This window comes from Aquila chrysaetos, chromosome 10, assembly GCF_900496995.4.
Source record: "Aquila chrysaetos chrysaetos chromosome 10, bAquChr1.4, whole genome shotgun sequence".
In the NCBI taxonomy this organism is placed as follows: Eukaryota; Metazoa; Chordata; class Aves; order Accipitriformes; family Accipitridae; genus Aquila; species Aquila chrysaetos.
In genome coordinates this window covers 32,333,962-32,358,584 of record NC_044013.1, presented here as the reverse complement: position 1 = coordinate 32,358,584, position 24,623 = coordinate 32,333,962, and the positions used below count along the sequence as shown (strand labels likewise).

Genomic DNA, 24,623 nt, shown 5'->3' with positions numbered 1-24,623 from the left:
CCAAAAGGGTAGAGGGGAAAGCTTTTTTCTGAAGCCAAACCAAAGTGACGTTGGACTGGACAGACCTTTGCAAGCGCCCACTCCTTTCTGAGAGGTGGAGGGCTTCGGTGTTGCATCTTGGCCTGAGTCTCCAGGTGTTTCGTCTCTGCTCACAGCAGTTTTCGCTCCACTCCCTTTGCATGTGTGCTGGAGCTAAGCTTGTCAGGTTGTGTGGCCTGGGGACTGGTTTGGGGATAAGGACCAGCAGCCCATCCTGTTTTCCCAGCACCAGCAAAGGAGACGCACACACCACCAGCTTGCCTTTTATAAACAGAGTGACTAAACATGTGCTTGAAGAGCGCTTGGAAGGGTGCGGTAGGAAATTCAGTCAAGGAAGATTTTGAGAGAGGAATGTTGTCTCACTGAGCTGGTTTAATGCCTTTTAGGTGTCAAAGTAGCAAACATTCAAATTATGATAATTTATCCAGGCTTGCAAAAGGCCTTTGAGAAGATCCTGAAGAAAAGGCTACTGTGGAAGCTCAGTTGTTACAAACCAAGAAGCAAAGGACTGTTACCAGCAAAATGTAGCTGAGGAAAGGAAAGCAGAGAGTTGGGTTATTTTCATCATGATCTGTTTGCAACATGGCATTGGATTAAGGGCAGCTGAAGTCTCGAGTCCTCTGTCCTGAGTTGGTCGATGTGAAAGACAGGAGAGCAAATAGCAGCAGTTACACATGATCGCAGGGTACCTGTGCTAGCTGGAGCTGGAGAGAGCTGTTAGAAACCATAGAGAAACGTCATCAGGCTGAGAGAAGAGGGACTGAGAGTCAGTTTAGACAAACTCAGAGCAATGCACGTGAAACCAAAACATGCAGGTGCCTATAGACCTCGCAGGGCTCTGAAGTAGCTGGGGCAAGTCAAGGCAAGAAGCTGGGTGTTACTAGCGATGGTTTAATGCAGACCTTCACTCATGTCTGCAGCTGCAGGCTGGGAACAGCTACCTGCGATGTGAGTGAGGAATCGGGTAGTGAATAATACGGTGAGGATGAAAATGCTTTGGTATAAATGAGTGGTCCAGCTGCTGAGGGCTCTGCAGTGTGGGTCAGCCGCTTCCTAAAGAAAGTGTTGCAGAAGCATAAGAGGTGCAACTGGGTAGCAGAAAAAATAACAAGGAGTGATCAGGCATGTGGAAAAAGTCTCGTAGGAAGAAAGACTGGGAAGATAGGAGTTGAAAATCTTATAAAGGAGGTAGAAGGGGAAGAAACTTAATTTTGTAAAGGAATAGGTGATATTGATGGTTTGTAAAGTCTTTTTCTCACAGACTCGCAAGAACCAAGTGGAATCAAAAGGTGAGAATGAAGACCTTGTGGAAGGAACATTTTCATATGACATGCTAAGAAATTTACTGCTGTGGGCAAGAACTTGCAAATGCTCAGAAAGGACTTGAGATTTATGTACATAACAAGCCCATGGTTGTTATCACAGTTCTAGAAAATCTTGGAAGAAAATCTCAGGCTTTTGGGAATAAGCCAATCTTTGACCAGAGATCAGCGTGAGGTCTCATGGCTTGGACAGGTTGTTTTATGTACGCTGGCTGCAAGGTTTTTATACTTGTTTTGGAAAAATCTTGTGCTGGCTGCAGTCAGTGGTGGGAAGCATGGACCTCCGGCCTGGTTTAATAAGGCGTTGTCTATGTTTCTTTGAAACTAGGTGTGCTTTACAAATACGGTGACTACAAGACCTGGATTTCTTTAATTAAAATGCAAAATTGAAACAGGAAGCTAAAGCTCTTTGTGCTCAAATCTGTTATTATTCAAGAATATCCCCCAATGACTTTGTCAGCGTTACTTCCCCCGTGGGAAGTTTGCCAGCCTGTTTGAGAAAAGACCACTTCAATAAGCACTCTGGTGCTGGTAGCTGGCTATTGAATACTTCAGAGTTGCATAGTTAATGATGTAATTTATTGCTTCCAAACTGGAAAGGTTACGAAGCCAAGAGATTTTCCCTATTGGAAATAAACCTTTGGCTGTGCGTGTGTGTGTATGTGTGCGCATTGAAGCAGGATTGAGCTATCATGGTGTTGCTTTCTCCTAGGGTCTGTTAGGATGTTACAATTGCATGCATCTATTTCCTATTAAGTAAAATGCGATGATTTCTGGGAGAGAGCGGTGTTTGGATGTTCTGTATTTCACTTTCCTCTAGAAAGCTATATCCCATTCCTTTTTACTAAGTAAAGAGGCACTTTTTAAAAAAAAAAAAAAAATCAAACATCAAGTGCTTTCAATATTATACTCACAGTGTACAGGATATAGGAGTTACATTTATGGCGTATGTTCTGTTTAACAGCTGGATGAAATAAATTGTTTCATGTGAAATATTGGAGGACTCTGCATTCTCAAATCAAGGCCAGAAGCAGCTCAATGACTGAAGAATTGTCAACATCTTGTGCAATTCCACTAAGTGCTTCTTTTCATTGATCTGCAGCTTTATTGTTGACAATTAAATCCATTTCAACGCAGAAGATAAACATTTTTAACAGGAGGTAGCAAAATCTTTTGTCCTGAATGATTTTCTTCTCTGTTTTATAATTAAGTACAAAGTGTGTCACAAGTCTTGCTATTCAGTTGTACTAAATACCTGCTTACTGTGGAATAATTGGTATCAGCAGATGACAGAGCTGCTAGTAACCATGCTTTTGAACGCATGTTTTTAATTTGCATAATCAAATACTTTGTTAGTGTCCTTGGAAATTAGGATGAAAGATGACTGTGTGCTAAAAATGAAAAATTGTTTTTAGCAAATTATGTGTATCCAGTACAACAGATGAATTGCTCTGGGGCCTTTATGATACATGTTGGCTGGTGTACCCAACAACCTCCTCCATCCTTTGCAGTAATAGTTTCTGTCATCTGCCTTTATTTATCCAAATGTTTCATTGAGCAATGTCTAATCAATATGAAATGTACAATCAGGTCTTAAATCTGATTAATTATTTCAAGCCTTGTAAAATGCTTTTTGAAGTATACCTCCGAGGGCCGGTGGTCAGCAGTGTATACGTTTTCTGCATTCCGTTGACTTCAGAGAAGTTCTGACGGTTTGTATTGGTTGTGACAGTTTGCACCAACTGCCTACTTATCCATGTTAAAACTGAAGAAAATAGTTTTTATATTTTTTGAAAAATCTAATTTTTTATCTTGCATTAAGAAGTTGGCAGAAAATTTTAGTTAGGCAGAGGTAATATTGTCAAGAGAAGAGTTTAACTTATCAAAGTAGTAAAAGAAAATGAATGCTATTTTTAAGTTAATGCTATAAAATATTTCCTTGGTAGGCTGAATGCTCAATCCCAAAGATAATGCTGCAAAACACTGAAAACTCCTATAATTTTCCTACTTGTGCAATAAGGACTTTGAGCTTAATCTAAACCCTCAAGAGAATGGAAAATTCAGTGTTGATTCTGAATTGCTCTCCTAAGATGCCTGAATACTCACAGGCCAGATGCAGAGAGGCTGAATCCTAATGTGGACAGAAGGAGTGACAGGATATGATACAGTCTGATTTCTGAATGAAACTGAGTTGTTCCAGACCTGGACATGGAAAAATTGGATGATTTTGTGTTTAGAAAACAGGTTTGGCCACTGTAAGTTGACAGCATCATGCAGGACGTTGTCTAAGGAGATTTCATTCCCCAAGTACCATCGGGTCAGGTCAGAGATGCCCAGTTCATATGTCCTTGGCTGCCACTCGGGACCTGGCCAGGTTGGTGGTGCCCCAGCTCTCGTGATGAAATGCCCTGTGCTGGCACTTAGCATCCTCTGTGGTCTTTGGTGCAACCAAACACAGTGAACCTATCTGCAAACAACACTTGACCAGGCAAAATTAGAGCGTTCATTATTGGTGAATCTCTGGGAATTTCAAATTTGGCGAATTTCAACAGGGCCGTTTTGTCAGCAGAAGAACAGTTGGGCTTCGTCTTGTGGCTGTGATGTTCTCAACTGGCCATCTCTGGCCATCCTCTAGCTCTTTTGGATCACCCAAATGGTACAAAGGAGCCAGAACAGAGAGTTTAGGTCAAATTTTACTGGTTTGCACATTAGGAAGAGAGGCAACGGCATTTCAGCAGAACGCTGCATATAACCTGTGTTCATTATAAAAATCCATGTCTTTTAATGGAAGTGTTTGCATGCACTGTGTATTTCTCTGTTAACGATGTGTATACATATAACAGATATGGGTATAAATATAAATGCATATGTATTACACGTAACATACATGTATACAGACACATGGGAGTGCATGTGTATATGTGTATGTTCATAGAATGTGTATAAAATATAATGTAAACTCACAGCTGCAGAGTCTCTCTAGTTCACATGCAGTCATTTGGTTTACTTTCAGGTCTTCCCAGTGTGGCCTTGTCTGCTCCTCTGGTGTTATTGAGCCAACCAAGTAATAATCACGTAGACACAGCAAACTGCTAACAGCACTTGTGTTACTTGGAGGGGACTGAGAGTCCTGCATCTTGAGAGATCCCCAGATTGTGTATGTTAAGTGAAAAATAGAGGAATTTGAGATTTAAGACACATCAAAGGGCAAAGACAGGAAAGGAAGATAATGGAAATTGCATGTCCTGTCTGTGTGGGACAAGCTTAGCCAAAATTTCTCCTCAGTCCTCAGAGAGCATCGAATTATGGCTTTATTCGTTTTTCGGTAAAAAGACTGACTGCTGCTGGATGCAATATCAACCCAGTGGAAAAAGGGAAGCCTGTGTCAGCACAGAAGTTACATCACAGTTACTGCTCTTCTGAATACCGATGCAGTAATTTCACTTTATCCAAAATAGAGTATGGACACTGCCATCAAATAAAGTTAGCTTGCTTGCTTCTTTAGCTATTGGATGCAGATGAATTCCTATGATGTATAAACAAACTCAGAAAGTTGTGTAGTTGGCTTGTCTGTGTCATAGTGACACGAAGGATTTTTTTCCCCTTAGTTTTTACACTGAGCTAGTCAGTCAACATCCAGAAATAATGTGATGTGCAAAGATGTGCTGGTAGAAAAAGAGTAATCTTGTATGTATGACCTTGAAGTACTGTTGATGGAGACTTGAGCCCTCCTTATGAAACATAAAATTGGTAGCGTTCATCACTGATGTGGGATTTCAACTCCCTAAATAGATACTGTGGGATGAAGAATTTTTTCTGTTTTATGTATGATAATTATCAGTCATGCAGGGATGCATGTACCAGGCATACTGGGGTTAGAGAGACTCCTGGACATCTGATAGCGTTTTGGGGTATAGCGTAGGTGCAATGGTGCAAGACGGAGGGAGGGAGAAACTGTGCGCACGTTCAGTGTTTTACATTTGGAATAACATTATCTTACTAAATACAGCATCTTCTGAGCTGTGAACTAACAGGAATGGTACTGAAGGGGCTGTGTAATGAAGATGTAAGCAGCAGCAAAAAATACCCAGGAGACACTAGGATTCATAGCCCTTTTCTCCAGGGGCGGAGGAGCAACAGCGTGAGGAACAAACTCCCCAGCAGAGAGCTGTGCTGAATAAATGTTACACACACGAGAGACACTAAAAATATCAAATGAAAAGATGTAATGAATGCACTGAGTGCAAGGTGTTCCCCATAGATTTGGAAGTATCACCTCTGCAGGATTTTCAGACCACCTACTGTATTCATCTTGTAGGGAATTTCTAATGGCAAGGCTAAGCCCTCAAAGCCCTAATTATTAAGCCTTTCTGTCAAAAAAAAGAGATAGATCTCGTAACTCTTACACCTGTAAGGACTAGGAACATAGATCCACCTATTCCTGAACAAACTGTTGCTCATTTCTTTCGTCCCTGGGGACCTGCCTTAACACATGTGGCGATCACGCTCTGTCTAACTTATAATGTTTGATCAAACAGGATTGATCCAAAGAATTAATGCAAACAGAGTTTCCTTTATTTAGAACCTCACATTTAATTGCAATGAGATAGACTTTGGGCATACAGCAGAGTAATTATTTTTATTCCTCTGGAGTCCCACTATTGCCCCCAGTGTTCTGATCCAAATTCGTAGAGGAGCCTCTGTGCCTGTTACAGATGGCATACTCCAGAAGTGATTAAAGTACATCGTTATCAAATAAGTCTGTTTACTTTTCCCCCCCTCTTTCTCTCTCTTTCTTCTCCTCTTTACCTCCCTTTTGCCCCAAAAAGGTTTTTTCCCCATCTCCTGTCCACAAACTATTAAAACAATCTGAACTCTGCTTTACCAGGCTGCTCACCATTGCACAGGGCCTGTAAAACACTTAGTAATAGGGGGCCTGACATGGTTTTTTTTTAACTCTGCATGAAATTAAACCCAAATGGTGATATCTTTTTGACACATTTCTGCCAGGCTGTCTCTGGCAGCTGTAGTGATGTGAAGGCTGGCAAACACGCGTGTGCCCGGGCTATGGACTGGCAGAGTACACTCCCCATCATCTTTAGTTGCACTCCTTTACTTCAGGGTTTGAACAATGTAGCTGTCAACAATTTTCTCTGAACGTATATTATTTTCTTATGCATTTATTCATTTTACCCCTTAAAATTAGCAGAAGAATGAGTAAAGGTTTCCTGTCCTAAGATTATTTAGAACACTGGATACTTTTTTAATTATAAACTTGTCCCAAACCCCTTCAAATCTTGTGTGTTTCCCTTACACTTTGTTTCTGTAATTGCTAAAAGTGCAAGTCCAACTGTTCAGAGTTGCTGTGCGATACTGCCCTAAATGGTGCTCCTAATTCCCCCTGCCTGCCTGGCTGCAGGCATTGCCTTTTCCAGTCTTCCCGCAGATTTGTTCAAAGGAGTGCCATGCATCAAATACTCATTGGCAGAAGGTGTGGGGAGTGATTCAACTGGGAAATCGCTGTAGAGCCCCAGTGAGCAGAACTCCACTGTAGCAAATGTTAAAATTATAATAATATCCATTATTATCAAAGAGTTGGAAAACAAAACCAAGTCATTCCATGACCAGCCAAACCAAAAAACCTTGGGTTCCTACTAATATGGGTTGTAAGGTTTAAATCTCATGTAATGAGGCACAGAGCTCACATTGCATTTGTTCCCTCAGTGGGTCAGTGAGGGAGTGATGATCGAGTAACAATAATAGAAAATAGTAGCACTAAACAGGGTCTCTCTATCAGGTGGTTTATTTTGAGGAGAGTTATCAGAGAAAGAAGATGAGAGGCAGATGCACACACTCACATGCAGAGTGTGTTTTCCAACTCTCATGCCTTTAAAGAAAACATATTCAGGACTAATCACGTTGCCTTCTTGACTTCTTGGGCCATTCTTCTGAAAAGTAATGTCAAAAATGAATGTCACCGAAAGAAAAATGGAGGCAAAAATACGTTATTTCCCTTAACCTTTTTTTTCTGTTCATCTGGCAGCCCAGATAATAGAGATGTTGTAGTAAACATATAATAGTAATTAGGGATAAAGGGACGTGCCTAGAAAACAACCAGTTCTCCAAGCAGAGAACGCAGTGGAGCCTGGCTTCTTGCAGAGCTCTCCCCTTCGCACTGCAGCAATTTGTGCTTACGTGATTCAGTAGATAGTTTAAGTGGGTTTTATGTGATCATTTAGGGACTGATTTTGCCAAATATGCGTACAGATTATATTGCCTACACTCACAAATTTATCAGCACTGTTTTATGGCCCCAAATCTCAGACTTACGCAATTATTGTGCAAATCTAATTTTTCTTACAAATTGATGAAATGCTAGCACAGTTGCATGGGAAAGTTGGGAAATGAATCCCTAGGAGACAAGACCCAGGGGGCAAGTATGGAGGACCCAATGTATATTGTGCTACAGAGACAGACCAAAGCAAAGCACAACCCCTTGTGATATTTTCCCTAAGGCAGAGGTGGGGATTTTTGGGGAGGTCTGACTCAGGATTCTTAGAGCACTTGAACCACTGCACTCAGTTCAACTTTTGTGTGCTTGCTTTTTTATACATTAATGAAGGCAACCAGAAACTCTCTCCTTACGACAAAATAGGAGAAGAAGTATTAGGAGAAGGACTTGAGGGTTAGGGATGCTGCTGGAAATGACTTTGGATTTGATTTGGTTTCACATTGGCACAGTCCTTGATGAGAACAAAACGTAACTGCCCGGAGCGCAACTCCGGCACAGCAGTTAGTTTGGTTTTGCCCATTTCGTCACGCACTTAACTGTTCTATCTCTTTCTTTTGTTGTTGCAGATAAAGAGTTAGGAGTCAGTACGCTAGCTGAAAATGACGACCCTGGTGCTAGGGGCCCAGCTGTCCCGAAAATATCAGGATTAGAAAGGAGTCAAGAGAAGAGCCAGGACAGCAGTAAAGACCCCATACTTGAGCCTGTGGTGCCTAAAGACCCTTGTCCTCAGGTGACACAGCCTTTGGCCCAGCCCCAGTTGGAGCCGCAGCCTGAGGCACCCTGCCCCAGCCCTGCGCTCGCCCCGCGGCCGGAGGCCCCTGCCCAGCCGCCCCCGCCGCAAGCCGCCCAGCTGCCACCAGCCCCAGAAGAAGCCGCCCGCCCGCCTGCGCCGCAGCCGCCCGTCCAGCACCCGCCCCGGCCGCAGTCGCCGGTGCAGCCGGCCCATCCAAACCTCCCTCCGGTGCAGCCCCATCCGGCCTCTCAGAGCCTCTCGCAGCCACTCTCTGCCTATAACAGCAGCAGTTTAAGCCTCAACAGCTTAAGGTAGGCGAACAGAAACGCGTGCGCGCTGAAGCCCCGTGTCTCTGCGGACTTGGTGCCTGGTGGCGATGCTTTTCCGTGCCTGGAGGAAGTGGAAATGAATTAGCTAAAGGAGAGAAGTGGCAGCACGTCCCGTCCCATCACTGGGGAATAAAGGGGACTTTGTGCATTTAACCGTAATTCCTTCCCTGAAATGAGCCAGGATCGCTTTATTTCTGATCTAGTGTTCCCATAAATGCTACGTATTCTCAAGCACTTCATTAATTTGCTTTTACTTTTCCTGCCTGTCACTGTATACTTGGGTTTTTGGAGGGGATTTTATGCAATACGGACCAGGGGAAGAAAATCCCAATTCTTGCAGGTTGGGCTGCTCTCTGAAGGCTAACTTCTTTTACCCTCCCGTCCCTGTAAACATCTTCTGATTTCTCCAGCTACTGACAAGCCCTAGAGCAAGAAGAATGATAGAGCTGCTGTTGGCCCTGCTGACAGCCTAGCACAAACAGTCTTGCCCCCGTGACTTTAAGGCTTAATTTTTTCCTGCACTGCTGACACCTTGCAGTCTTCAATGTTTTTCTCTTCACCTGGCCACAGTGAGATAAAACTCTGCCTTTTATAGGGGGATAACAAAGATGAACAGAGAGATTAAACAACATGTTCACAGGAACCCATGACGTCTCTGTGAGTCAGGGACCTCAGGTTTCCCCTACTCTAAGGTAATGCTGTCAGTACTAGGTCATCTTCACCAAATCTGAGCTTCCAGCAGGCAGATGGTATCCTTCAAGACCTGGTGAACCATCATTATGGTTGCTTCAGGGTTTGACTAAAGACTGGGAGGTGTTTAAGACCTTGATTTATTTTTAACCAAGTTGGTATTGCTTGTCTTTAAAAATCACTGCAACAGAAGCATGTCATTACTTGAAATAATGACAAGTAGAATTAAGCATTACATGAATATATTTTAAATACTCATTAGAAGGAAACGAAACCTGAAAAATTGCAACCAATGTAATCACAAATATTTATTTTGCTGACTCATCTTCTTTCTTTATATTGTGGGCTTAGAGAGAGGCATTAACTGTACAATAAGCATATATCCATTGTTGCCTTCTCAGCTTCGTTCCACATTTTCTGCAGTCTTTCGTCTTACTAAGTCATAGCAAAAAAACCCTAAACTTTTATTAATGCAGTGATCACTGATTTTGAGGTTCATTTGCCTGAAAACAGAAGTCGGAAGCAGTCATGTAGAAAGGACCTGATAATTAAGTAACGAACGCACAGGGTTGCTTACTCCTTTGTGTGTCATTCCTGTGTTGTTGGAGGACAGAATATCAGCCTCTTAGAGAAAGGGAGAATATGTCTTGGGTTTTGGTGTGGAGAGACCACAGGAAGTAAAAGATACTGGAAAAGGTACAGCAGATGGTTGGAGAAAGGAGTATCACCGTAGTATTGCTAGAAAAGTAGAATAGTAACTTGCATTTATAATGTATAACTTAGATTAGTAATGTGTTTAACGTGGGCCACACATAGGTTGGTGGGGTTGTGTATGTGTACATTTGGAGCTTTTCTCTTTTCCATGCAACACTTAATTGCTTTTCTTTTCATTAACAGCAGCAGCAGAAGCAGCACTCCTGCCAAGACTCAGGCCCCTCCTCCACACATATCTCACCACCCCTCAGCCTCACCATTCCCCCTCTCTTTACCCAGCCACAGCCCGCTGCATACCTTCACGCCCACCCTCCAGCCCCCCGCACACCCACATCACCCCAATATGTTTGCCCCTCCTACGGCTTTGCCTCCTCCACCTCCATTGACGTCAGGGACACTGCAGGTTCCAGGACACCCAGCTGGTAGTACTTACTCAGGTAAGAGACAGATGGATCATGACCTGAGCATGTCTAGCGCAGTGTGGGAAGCTGATTCTCCAGTTTTAGTCAGAATAATTCCTTTTGGTCCATTCAATGGGAGCTGTTGGTTGGGTAGAGGCTGTACTCATTGCTGAACGATTTGGAGTGATATCAAAGCCAAAAACACCTAGAGATAGCCAATGACATTTCTTCTGCCCTGGGAATGAATATTTTTGGAAGGCCGTGCTTTTTCCATGTCTATTTTTTTCTCCCCATGGTAAAAACACACTAGAGTTCGTAATGTGCCCACACAGAATATGGGACCCCCCTGAGCAAATGTCTTTGCTGCAGCTGTGGTCTGTGCTCAGCCTTGCTTCCCTGGCTAGAGGGAAGGTCTCCAGTGGCTGTGCACACAGCGGTCCTGAGCTCGTATACGTGCAAGGGTTTGGGGAGACAGGGTGGAGATGCAGAGATTTTTATCAGTGGAGAGAATGGTGCTCTTTTAGACTTGGACTGTGGGGAGTTGTGAAGTGTCTGTTCTTCCTGGGTTGCTGAGAGGGAACTGGGGGAAGAAAATGGAGGATTTTCAGCATTTGAGTAACATCATTTTGTGTCCATGCAGCAGAGTACTCATGTTAGCAGCAGCCACTTGATGTTTACTCTCACTCCAGCTTACCTGTACCTCCTCACCTATTTAGGACTATGTCCATGTCCATACAAATTCAGGGAGAACCCTCAGGTTAATGCTCAGAGGAATGCGGTAGTGAAGACAGGCTTGGTGAGAGAGGGGAAAGGGAGACTTATGTCTGTCTCTGAGGCCTTTGGGGAAGATCTGAGGGAGCTTTCTTACCCTGTATAGTGTTGTGATTTACCACCAGGAAGTTTTAAATACAGCGTTGCTACCACCACAAAACGTAAGTGGCACAAGGTCTGGAAAAGCCCGTGAGCTCACTGGGGGTTGTTTTGCCGTTTGTCTTTCAGAACAAGATCTTCTCCGTCAGGAACTAAACACGCGATTTTTGGCCTCGCAGAGTGCAGATCGCGGGGCCTCCCTCGGCCCGCCGCCATACCTGAGGACCGAGTTCCACCAGCACCAGCACCAGCACCAGCACACACACCAACACACACACCAGCACACCTTCACGCCTTTCCCTCACGCCATCCCACCCACTGCCATCATGCCAACGCCAGCACCGCCCATGGTGCGTACCCCAGGCAGAAATGTGAGGATAAGTAGAGCACAACTCTATTCTTTATTACAAAAATTTAAGAATTTCCCAGGTTGTGGGGAAGGAGTACTTTGCTGCCCAGGTGTGGTTGGGTAGGAGAGGAAGGGCTGTCCCTTCCTGACGATTGTCACATGTGCAATAGGTTCAGGTGGCAGCGCAGGGGCTGAGGGACCAGGCTGCTGGCTGAAGAGGCGCTCGTAAGTGGGACTTCCCAGTGCTTGGAGTGGTGCACTCTGGTGCTTCCTCCATTTTCCTGTCTCGTAAAGACCTTGGTTTACCTTGAAGAAAGAAAAATACTGAAGTTTCATTGGAAACTAATTTTCTGCATATTTCTTCCTCTCTGTTGGTTGCCAAATAATAGAGAAGTAGTCTTCTTACCAACAGAACTAAAGCAAGGAAATATAAAGTAACTAGTTTGTGCTTTGATCCCTTTGCAGTTTGACAAATACCCTACAAAAGTTGACCCCTTCTACCGTCACAGTGTGAGTTTATTACTCTGTTTAAAACTGACTTAACTGCTTTTCTGTGGTGGGTTGGGATCACCACTCAATCAGTGGCACAATGTCGAATCTCTCCCTAATCATCACTCCAGGATTTACCATTATCGTTCTTGGTTGCTTTGGCTTTTGAAGGCTTGCATTCATGGTGCTTGTTTCTGATAAAGATGCAGTATCAGCTTTTCCAATCAAAAGATCTCTTGCTCATACACCATTTGAAGACAGGTTTGATGTGAAAAAGATGAGACAGAAGAGCTGACTGTTACATGAAGCAGGAGAGAGCAGTAATTTCATCACTGTGTTTCAGTTGTGCCACAAACCCTTAGACTGATATTTTTCCTAAGAAACTTGAAATGAAATGACAAACTATCATACAAATCCTTCAGGGACAGATAATCTAATAGTTTTCCTAATAGATCATATTTTAGTTTATAAAATCTGAAAACTTGTCTTATTCTTCAGATTTCAAAGGCACATCTGATCCACTGGGCTTGTTATGTTTTGAAAGCTCTGTTTGATGACAGCAACATGAATCCAGCTATGACTAGATGTGTTTATCCAAGAGCTACCAAAAATGTTATTTATTGAGATGAACTGATTGTTAATATTCCAGTTAATTGTGAAGCTTCTGCTCTTAAGGGTTTGAATCTACTGATTCATTTGCTGCTGAAATATGGGTTGCATTCCTTCATCATATTGGCAGAGGCAGGTATCTGGTTGAATATGACAAGAATTTCTAAATCCAATAGTGATATTTTGATGAGAGAAGGAGTACTGCATCAGCACTCAGAAATTTGCAAAGCACTTGGCTTTATGTGTGTGTTTTGCTTAGAAGTGGAACTGGGCAAAAAAAACTGGTTAAGATGTTAGTGTGATGCTTTCTGCTGTACCGATTAAACACAGTTCCTGCTAACAACTCATGCCTGTAGTACCTGTGAATAGTCCTATTATTTCTGACATGTCATTTGAGTAACTTTAACTGTATGAGTGTGTTTGCAGGATCAGAGCTCTAGGAGTATTAGGCAAACATTTAAGCCTGTGGTAATCACTTTTACTCCAAAGGGTAATGCTGCTTGTTTGCATCGTTTGCAAAATTGCACTCTTATTTGCTGAGCTTTACATGGATTCAAAAGATATATCATCATCAATGTGGCAAGTTGATTCAAGCAAGAACACGGAACTGGGAAATAGGTAAATGAATTTTAGACAAAGCACAGAAGTCGACATGTAATAATATAGGAAACATTGCAAAAGTCTCCAACTGTATATGCTTTTCAAATTCAGTGACATACTCTCTTATAAATCTGGCAGTTACCTGGATTGTAAAGGTCATGGTATTACCCCCTTTAAAGTAAGGAAAGGCTTCACGTTGGTCTCTGTTAGCCAAGGAGCCATGCTATTGAACGTGGCAGAGCTCTGCCAGCTGAGGTCTGGTCCACTATGCCTCCCCTGCCCTTCCTTCAGGAAAGGTTTGTCCTTGTGAAGGAGTTGCAAAATAACCACTGTTGCATCTGTTGGATATTTAGCAGGCTAATACCAGAAGATCAAGGTGATGGTGACAAATTACATTGGATTAGCAGTCTTTCTTGAACTACAGCAAGGCCATACTAGCTAGGGTATTTCAGTAATCTCTTCTACTATGACTATAGATTATCTAGGTAACAGAGGAACTGCTTGCTTCAGTTGCCTGAGCAGCTGCAGTATCAAAAAGCATACTTTTGCTGGCGTAAGTGAATACCTGATAGGGCTTTTCCTCTTAGTAGAAATATTGTGAAACTGTGGCACTTCCATAGACCTTTTCCTGGTGACAAGAGTTTCCACTACAGATCCACACCAAGAATTCAGACATCTTAAAAAAAGCTGGCAATGGTTGTAAAGCTTGTAAATGAACTTTGCAGGAGGACAAGGTCTGTTGGAGAGTTAAAATCAATCTGCTTTAGAATAGAGAACACAGCTCTCATAGAAGCTCATGCAGAAATTTAAAACAGTTTTCTTTCTTGGCACCTTTGATTTTACAATCATTTCTGTGATGGGGGTGGGGGGAGCTTACCGTAGCACAGTGAGGCATTACTTTTACCTACAGTTAATGCTGAGTCTAGTTTAGTGTTACATTGCACCTGGCCCCAGGAAAGCTGTGGGTACTACATTGTTCCCTGAAGAAAGCTAGAAGAGGAAAATGTTGCTCAAAAGAGAGGAAGAAGAAGGAAGCACTGACTGTGAAAGATGTATTGTGAAAACTGGAGGAATTTAACTGATACAAAGAGATCGTGGATATACAATATTTACATTTTATTAATACTTCTGACCTTGAGGAAGGGTCACATTTAATTAACTTACCAGTTGTTACAAAATTCTAAGGAAAGCATTCCTTATTATTAGTCATAGCCAACAGAATATTAAGTATTACGTCTCTTTTCATCGTTTGGAATTAGTCCATTACACACAGAATTAAATGCAGAAGACACTGGAGGATTTAAAACACATTTTAGTCATTAAAAGTTATTGTAAATGAGGACATGTGTCTCTTAATGATTTCTCAAATGCCTACAGTTCAGTATCAACTAATCTACAAATGCTTTCTGCATCATTGAATGAAGCAGGTCCAAATTAAATAGAATTAAAAACAACAAAAGAAACATGTTATGAAAGGGGACTTGGTACGATGCTTTTAAACTGAGAAAATCTTTTGCTACCTCTACAATACTGAAATATTTTCTCAGCTTTCAGTAAATATAAGACAAATAAATGACCTTGCAAGATAAACTAGTGGAAGGAAAACCGATTAAGAAAAGCACATACATATGCCTAAACATGGCATAGACAAATTCATCAAAACCTTGCAATACTGATTTACTCTGGGATGTGATTTTCTCAGTGTTTGCCCACTCTGCGTGTCCAGTCTTTTACTTTGCCCAGTCCTGCTTCTGTTCGATTGGCCATTAACTCATTTATTTTGATCTTAAAAGTAGCATACAGTAGATTGATTTTTGATCAGCTGTGTTCAGAGGTGAATTTGTATCAGCCAGATAACCCCTTCAGGTTTTTGGGTGGCAATACCAGCGGAGTTAGCAGCCATGCCCCATTAGATCTTGATTGAGGTTTCACAGCGAGAACATATTTGGAGTGTGATGCTTTGAACCTCCGACTCCTACCAGAAAGCAATTTTGTGTGTAATCTCAGCATTTTCTGTGGAATTGGGCGAGTTATCTGTGTTACAGCATGAGTAAAAGATTCACAGCCGGACCACAGAGACAAGATAAGATTTGGATGTTACAGTTTACTTGCTTGTTTCCCATGTGTTTGTCTGCATTAGTACAGAACCACTTTTTTTTTTTTTCCCCCCTAAATTCTCTTAGAACAGGTACTTTGGGATCAGTGAGGTCAGTGGAGATGTGCACATTTTTATGCTTAGTAGTCTGTCTTTATAAGAACACTACCCTAAATTTGGGGGGATGGGGGGATTGTGCCTCAGTGTTTTGTTTAAATAATAATTTTGAACAAATCAGATTGCCTCTCTGCTAATATTAGATGTGGCAGGATATCCTCTCAGACAGGCTAATGAAGTAAGAATTGTGCATATTTTCCTCATTTCCTACAGATACTATTAAAATCCTAACGTGCTAATAGAGTTTTAAGGATACATTATCCTGGAACTCATATGGGGTTTTTTTCCCCTTTAACAGTAGTTTTCTGAGTCTTATTTGGCTCAGTATTCTGCCTTTTCTCTTGAAATGGTTTGCAAACTGAAACCATTTAAAATGTCTATCCAATTAAAAAATTAATAGTTGGGGAAAAAAAAAAAAAAGTCTCTTTTACGCTGTGATGGCCTAATCCAGGGGACAGTTTGTTGCTTTATGATTTCGGAACTGCTTTTAAGCTCTAAACGTCATGACATTTGTGAACATTTCATTGACTGCTTTAACTAACATTGTTGCAACAAGATCACTTCTTCAATGCTTCTCAGTTTTCTCCATGTACCATTTCCCTAATATTATGCAGGAATGCTTTCTCTGTCTTGTTCAACTTCCTGTCTTCATTTTGACATGCGCTTGTATTTATGTTGTTCTATCTTTTTGTTACAGCTGTTTCACTCCTATCCTCCAGCTGTATCAGGTATTCCTCCTATGATTCCTCCAACTGGCCCCTTTGGCTCGCTACAAGGAGCATTTCAACCCAAGGTAAGAAATACTCCAGTACACTGGTGGTGTGAGTGAGGTTAGGTTTAGGGTTAGCATGTGCTTCAGATTCTGGAGCAATTAAGATCTGAGTTACAGCCTGATTCCACAGAGGACAGTTGGCTTTTTCCAAATTTACTACAAAGAAGTTATTTCTCATTAGGTTCAGATATATTTACATGCATTTTTAAAAAAAATTCTATATAATGGCATAGTTAACTTTAGAAGCAGTATAATTAGTTCTCAGGTAGTATGCATTAATGTAAGGTCATGTAATAATCAAGATTTTAAGAAACCATGATCATTATTGTTTACTCATTTCCATAATTATCTCACAGCTCCACCACAATGCAATACACTGATTTAGTTCTCCTCTCATTTGTGATAGCTAGGATAGATAAATGTGATGAGTTTGGGCATTTTTTTCTTTTGTTTTCATGAAGTCACGCTTGATTTATAAGTGGGAGGAAATCATATTCTGTAGTCTGTAGTCTTTGCAACTAAAGACTGAAATCAGGACTGAAATTTCTGCAGAGAAGACACCTTTCTTAAATTGGCCCATCCACTGTAATGACTGAATATGTAAATTGCAGTTCATTAGTGGAATTCTTCGTAAGTATGGTAATCAGACTGTTAACAAGTCTGTTACTTAATTGTTAGTTATACTGTAGCTGATTTCTTTTTTTCTTCATTTTAATGTAGGAAGAAGCTCTGTCTAAATGTTTTTTGTTTGATTTTCCCCCACACACACAAAGCTGCATTTTGTTATATTTGCTGAATATTTACATTCAAACCATGGGAAGAGCTTTAATCTTTTTCAGCTGGATGTTGCTTTTTACTGATATCTGTATGGTAACAGTTCATTGTGGATGGAGTTCAGATCCTTGTACAGTGACTAAACAGATTACTGATGCTTTGTGCGTTGACAGTCAGGTTAGCAGTTTTAGCCAGTTCCAGTGCATTGCTGATAAGCAGCAGAGCACAAGCTTGGTCCTCCAAATACTGCTTTAGATGCCGTATCATAAATATGTCGCTAATCAGGTTTTCGATAGTGGAAAGATTTTCCAGTGTAAACAGTCACTGTTCCCTCACGTGTTTTGCATTAAAGTAATGGGAAGTTGGTGGACAATGACAGTCTGAAAATTGAGATGATAATACGTACATTACTAAGTGGATTATAATGGTTATCCTTTCCTCTTTAAAAAGTTTATCTTCATTGCTTAGGCAAAGTTAATGATAAAGAAGTATTATTTTTCACTTTCTGTTGCTTTTATGTGTTGTGTTACTCAATAATGCTGTCTTTCCTTGTGGTATTTCTAGACTTCCAATCCTATTGATGTTGCAGCCAGACCTGGAACTGTCCCACATACCCTTCTACAGAAAGATCCACGGGTCTGTAGAAAATGTTGTATTTTTCTCAAGTAAAGCTTATTCCCCCCTGAAAACCTTCAATGCTAGAGCTACCGTCTTCAATATGTCCCAATTAACATCCTAAAACTAAAGCTTAGTCTGAACTGTTTTAAGTCAATGAGAACTAGAGAAGTTGTACGAGAGCAATTTAAATCCCAATCCTTGCTTCTGCTCATCATTCGCAAAAGCGCATAGATACTATGCAAAGGAAGAGCTCTTCCCTTGCTGTCAGCAGGCATCCCCACAAGCCCGGGGGTAAAGGCATAAAAGTCCAATTCAAGGTAGAAATGTACAAACCTCTTCAAGATTTATGTTTATACTCTGTAATTGTTTTTAATGTGGGCAATGACAGTTATTCCCTTGGTTACTGTATCATTGATCGCATGAGTGAAATACAGATGCACTGTATTGATTCCTTGGTGCCTCTGGATTTTTGAGTTCTAGCGTATGTGAACAGCATTTATTGTCTCAGCACTTTGTCTCTTAGCCTTTTTCTGTTCTTTGCGAATGCCCATGTGTTGTTTGCATGTTTGAATTAATATACATTGTTTGCAACGAGGAACATCATGCAGTCATATTTTTAGCAGAACTCTCTGACAAAAGCAACAGGGAGCTCTCCTTAAAAATCGGTGTTGTGGTATGGCTGAACTTTTAAGTACAGCAGAGCTGTTTTCTTTGGGTTATGCCAAGTTCCGGTACTTTGGTTTGCTCTGAATTGGTGCTGTAGTTGAGCTTTATACTGAAAGGAACCACGGTTTTTTGTTTCTGTTTATCTAATTGAAAAAATAACTAGAGCCTCCTATCAATAAGTCATTTAGCTTTATGCTCCCTTTCAACTTGTAGTGTAGTTTCAAGTATTTCAAGATGATGTATTGTGCCATCACTGCATCTACAAAGTACCTCTTACACCTATAAATCTCCTTCAGTATTGCATTTCAAAAAAGAAAATCCAAAACAAGTAAGAAATACCCAATAAATTGAATTTATTTTCCAGCATTAATTGATGAAATATGAGCAAAAAAGGAGAATAAGAAAATAACCTACCCCAAAAAAACAGGCCACACAAAAAAATAATAATGAGAAAATTGTTTTTTTATACAGCCTTTGTTTACCCACATCTGTTCCGGCGTGAAAAATACTTAAGGCAAAGCCCATTTATGACAGAGAACACATCAGGCAAGCAGTCAGTCAGTAATGGCTATTTGAACGTTCAAGTCCATACCAGACATTTCATACCATAGCCATTGAACAGACACAGTCACTGGTTTGCAGGGGCACGTCTGAAACACCATTCCATCCCGTTCCAACTCAATTCGTGGGATCAAGCCTGGGAAGAAGGGGCCCTGTCAACTATCCAATCTTCTCATGAGCTGAGCAGCTTTGAAAGATGAGAACAGAAGTTTGCCCAAAGGATAGATCTGTGTTTTTCTTCAGAGTAGTTAACCAGCCATTTTTGTAGCATTAAATCAACAAATTAATGATGATGCCAGAGGACAGAGCACTCTGTGTGAGGCTTGTTTAGTTGCTTGTCAACACTTAGGTACAGCAGCCGTGGGGGGAGGAAGACCAGCTCGAATACGGAGGCTAAGGACTAATTATTATCCGAAAGGGCTTCATTTGAAAGTAAAATTATAACATTTTAATTTCATCTCTTAATGAAGCAATACAAATTTGTTAATTAGAGCAATTGTTTGAGTGACAGGCATGTAACCAAGCTGTCATTTCTTCTTCACAGTTGACAGATCCGTTCAGGCCCATGTTGAGGGTAAGAAATCTTCTTGTGATACAGTTTGTCAGGCTTGTCTCAGTCCCCACCGGGTTAAAGCAGCAGACTAATTATAAAGCAATGCCATGTTTCATCTTGGGTATTTTACACCGTGTTTGCTGAGCAGCATGGTCAGTCCTTCTTCGTGTGCATCTTGTGGTCACTCAAGGAAAATACACAGTTTCAAAGTTGGAAGTTTTCTGTTCTTCTCATGCAGCCCCCTAGCACGAATACTAGAGGTTAAATATTGATAATCCTTCTATCGTGCTGGCTTAGCAGGTTTCCTGAGCCAAATCCTAGAGACCTACCCTGGCAGTGATCCCCTGTCATTTCACTGCAGACTGAAGGATTTTGCTTTTCATTATTTACCGTGTGTTTTCAGTGTTATTCAGTATGGTACCCTCCTACCGAAGTATCTTATTGTCAAGTGTAGAGACAATCCACTTCAAACACAAAATATTTTAGAAATAAGGATCAAAAGATCCAGTCTTTTAGTGATCCAAAAGAGGGTTTTTTGTTAATTTTTCAACATGTTCAAGAAGGTCTAGATTTTGATCGAACCAACCAAGTGAACTTACTAAATCACTAGCACAGCCAGTTGCTGTGAATAAGCAAAAGGCTTGAGTTTAGGGGAGTATGTGTATGTGATGGGTTTTATTTTTCTGTGTTTTCAATTGTTGGTTGTTACACACCGAGAAATAGAAGGCAGACCATATGCCATAGTTTGTGGAACATTTAAATTACCAGCAGCTTGAGGACCTTCTTGAATTCCTGTGATTATTTTTAAATCTGCAGGAATCATTAGATGTGTAGTTAACTACAGACCTCTAAATAACAAAATTGGAGAAAGTATATCCTGAATGAGTCTTTTTCAGACAAAATTTCCAGGTGTATTGGAAATGGAGTACAAAATCAACAAGAAAACCCAAATAGCACTCTGGTTCTTTCCTCCCTCTCTCCTCCCCATGACTTAAAAGCATTGTGGCAGGAAGGATGCAAAGAGCCTTCCCAAACAGTGTGAATTGACTGACCTCCAATTTTTTCAGTATATTTATGCACCACAGTTTTGAAGGTACAGACCAGAAATTACATGTGGGAGTCAGATTCATTTTGAAAAACAGTGATCTTTTAAAGAGCTTTCATTTTCATGTTTTGATGGAAAGGCTAGTCTTAGAATAGCTGCACTTCCAGAAATGAACTCAATGTACAGTTGTAAAGCAATCCAGCTATGCAGAGCAGCTGCTAACTGGAAGACAGTTTCATTGATTTCAGCAACACAAGCTGCATTCTCAGCCAGTAGCATCAGAAGATTACAAAAGTGCGTAAAACCCAAGCATGAGTTTATTTGAAGAGGAGAGTGACCAGGGGCATTCCTGGATATCCAGATAAACTTCTTAGCAAGGGACAAATTCTTTGCATTTCTGCTTTCCCAAGAGGATGGAGAGGGAAGGCACCGAGGGGAGACCCTTGGCTTTCAGTTGTCTTGGCGTGGGGAATCCCTTAGACGGGGCTAAGAGTTGGCAAGAGTTGCTAGAACTAGAGGAAAGCATCACAGGTTTTTGAAAGTTACTGATTCATGTTGTATCCCTTTGTTTTTTCCAGAAACCTGGAAAGTGGTGTGCTATGCATGTTCACATCGCCTGGCAGATATACCATCATCAACAGAAAGTCAAGGTCAGTCTTTTGAGCACGCATGAATTTCAGATGAATTGCACAGTGCAAACCTGTGAAAGGAAAAGTTTGCCTCTCGCTGTTAGCAGTTCTGTGCCATGGCTAATGCCTTGTTAAAGTAACCTTATGTAGCATTAAGCATAACCTTCTGTTTCATAGTGATGGTATGTTGGAATTAAAAACCTAAAGGTAGAGTCTCAAAGGAATGTCTGTGATGCCTCGCAGCAAGGACACCAGATCTTAGGTGATAACAACCAGTTTGTAGCTAGGAAGAGCTAAATCGGTGTGCCTCTGAGCTACAACATTGCTTTTATTTATGGCTGAGGACACAGTCACATCAAGATTATTTTTTTTTTAAGTCTGGAGAAGCTAGGCACATGTATCCCATTCTTCTTATTAATGGTCACGGACAGAAGATGACACAGGAATATTTCTCCTGTCCCTAAGATGCTTTATCCAGTGTGGCTGCAGAGTCTCCCCTCGGTCTTTTTACAACCCATCTCATAGCTGGAGGTTGGCACCTCTATGTGTCTGGGCTGGTCGGGCAGACACAGCCTCTCAGATGAAGTAATGTTATCCAGACACTGCCTCATTGCACTGAAGGTGTAGGGGTGGAAATCTTTTCTTTGTCATACATGTTTTGAGACTTCAAGGGTAAGGGCCATGGCCAGTTTAGGTTCTCCTGAAACAGACGTCAGAGGAAAACAAATAATGTGTTCATTTAATAGTTACGGTATTTCTGTTCTTACTTTAACTGTATTTTCATTGCACTTGGACTCTGTGAAGAAGGTTTCTTTCCCTTTATAATATTTTCACTGTACTTGTCACTGAAAAATTCTCTGTGGCTCCTGAAGTTTTTCAGTAAGTCAGGAAAGGTTGGTGTTCTTTACTGTTCATACTTGTACTTCAGGAGTCAATAGCTTGTGTTAGAAAGTAAAATTAACGAGGAGTCCATAGCACTTTGCAGTCTATGTGTGCAATTGAATTGTATAAGGTAGTGCTATAAGAATATGAAGATGTTGAACGGCTACTAAAACCGGTAGCTAATAGAGTTTAAAAATAACCCTTTTAAACAAGGTTGACAGGTTAATTTGCTGCAGTAGACATATCTCTCTTCTCTGCTTCCTTATGTTTCCCCTGCTAGTGATCTTCATTCATCTTCCCATTATCAAAAAAGACAAGATTATAGACCTAGAGAGTTATATGTCCTTTTTTTTATTTTATTGAAAAGGTATTTTCTTGAAATGAAATTATTATTCCCATGCTATCTATGTCCTTTGAATCTTCCTTGATTTGATATTCAGAGAGAGGTCATACTGGTGTATTTATAACTCATAGTAAATGCCATTTTCATGCAGCCATTTCTTTTACCTAATACTTTTCCATCTTGCATGTTAAAAAACAGGAAAAAAGCCCAGAAGTACAGGGAAGGATGTTACTTGACTTTTTGAGGCTGTGCCTGATGATAATTTCAAGAATAATTGGGAAACGTATTTCACTATCTCAGTTCAGTCAAAAAATTAGGTGTGGTCTACAGTCAGTAAGGCGAGTTGGTTTACGTCCCCGTGGGCTGTCAGACTCCCACATGGGAACGAAGTCCTCCCCTCTGCATGCGACCATGAAGTGTGAAATCTCAGGCTGAAGGCTCGTACAGAATGATTTCTCCCTCTAGCCCAACGTTGTGAAGGTGCCTTTTCTTCTGCACAAGTTGAAGACGCTGCCTAACTGTAGAGCAGGGAATAAAATATATTTACTCACAGATTTCAAGTTGCATGCAGTGCCACCAGACTGCTTGCAAAGTATGGAAGAATTGGTAACTATCTGGCCTGCTAGTAATTGCTTGCAAAGGGCAACAGCAGACACTGAAGAAGCAGGCAAGATAGGAAACTTTAACACACAACCTTCCTGACCCCAGGAAAAATTGCATGCAGCTGTGGATGCTGTTTGCCTGCCTATACCTCTGCACCAAGACACAGTTCAGACCTGTGTAACCTGTCTGCACACCCAGGGAATTCCTCAGACAAAGCCAGGGTTGCATACCAGCTCTGGGCACAAAGCAATTTTACACTCCTTAGACTGACCAGGGCGTTACTGGCCCACACTCAACCGAGAATTTATGCTCCATAATTGGCCCTGTCTCTTTTAGGAAAGGCCTTATGGCCCAGTCTAACATGCCATGAAATCAGTGCAGACATCTACATTGATTTTAGTGGGCCCCGAGTTACAGTGTTACACATTTGCTGGACTTTCAAATATATTTGTAAGGATTATCATCAAGAGGAGTTGCTCTCCTGAACAGCAACTGGGGATAAAATAAATCTGATCAATTTTCCTTGGTACTATTTTAAGGTAAAGCAACACATTAAAAAATCTTCTAACACATCCATGATATTCCTGTTCCTCTTCAGACAGGGGATTTTTTCATTATTTAGAAGAGCACCATTCATATAGCTGCAGTTAAAGTTTCAGCCAGCTTTTGCTATTCTGAGTAATGCCTGTCAGAGGTTTATAACTTGGTTGTTAAAAAGAAGAATAAAAAGAGTTCACAGCATAAAAATCTGGCGCACAAGCTTCAACTGAGGCGTTTGTATTTTCTGAACTTTTTTTAATTATTAAAGCACTACAGTGTTACTTCCTTAAAAGATATGACCTTAACTTGGCCATCTTTTCCATTTCAATATTTTTGCAGGCCATTATCTCAAAGCATTGATAAAGCCTTCTTTTTTTTTTTTGCTTTTTTTTGTTCGGGTTTTTTTTTTTGTTGTTCTCATAGCTACATAGACAAGTTACTAGCACTTGAAAAACAGCTACTAGGCATGCACATTAACTTGGTCATAACTTTTTAATATGCATATTTATATCATTGTAATAGTCTGTACTCTGAGCTGGCACAGTATTAAATACTGATTTATAAAGCGTAACATGCTCCAGAATTCGTGTTAAGATCTACTGGTTCAGTGTTACACATTTGTAAATCCTTTCAGCTGACCTGCACAATTAATCAGCAATCTGTGTTTTGGGAGTTCTGGCAGCACAAGTAATTGGGAATTTGGTTTTCCTCTGCATTCTATAAAACTATTGAATTAGGGACCCCTAAAATGAGTACCTGGCACAAAGAAGAGCCCACCCTTCATCCACTTACCATTTACCATACAGCTACCTCAGCAAATTTACCTTAAAAAAGAAAGCCTGCTCATTCTTATACCATATATGTACAGACAGTGATATACAGTGCTTTGAATTTGGAGTGCAAGCAGTGAAAATGGGACTTCAGTTCTTTAGACTCAAATATGCTTCATCTGTAATTTGATTCATTTTAGGCCCTAGCTTGCTCAGTT

The 24,623-nt window shown here is 41.0% G+C and overlaps 1 protein-coding gene across 6 annotated transcripts in view; it reads left to right on the top strand.

The window, feature by feature from the left end:
• AUTS2 (activator of transcription and developmental regulator AUTS2) overlaps window positions 1–24,623 on the top strand; it is an 806,450-nt gene that overhangs the window by 769,698 nt on the left and 12,129 nt on the right. For 2 of the 6 annotated variants that reach the window (XM_030027824.2, XM_030027829.2), the window contains 8 exons: window positions 8,220–8,697; window positions 10,303–10,556; window positions 11,520–11,761; window positions 12,205–12,249; window positions 16,347–16,442; window positions 17,760–17,831; window positions 19,585–19,614; window positions 21,217–21,288. In XM_030027824.2, the coding sequence (XP_029883684.1) occupies window positions 8,220–8,697; window positions 10,303–10,556; window positions 11,520–11,761; window positions 12,205–12,249; window positions 16,347–16,442; window positions 17,760–17,831; window positions 19,585–19,614; window positions 21,217–21,288 (1,289 nt within the window). The remainder of the gene's footprint in view (window positions 1–8,219; window positions 8,698–10,302; window positions 10,557–11,519; window positions 11,762–12,204; window positions 12,250–16,346; window positions 16,443–17,759; window positions 17,832–19,584; window positions 19,615–21,216; window positions 21,289–24,623) is intronic. The other 4 variants (XM_030027825.2, XM_030027826.2, XM_030027827.2 and 1 more) reach the window with 4 other exon arrangements.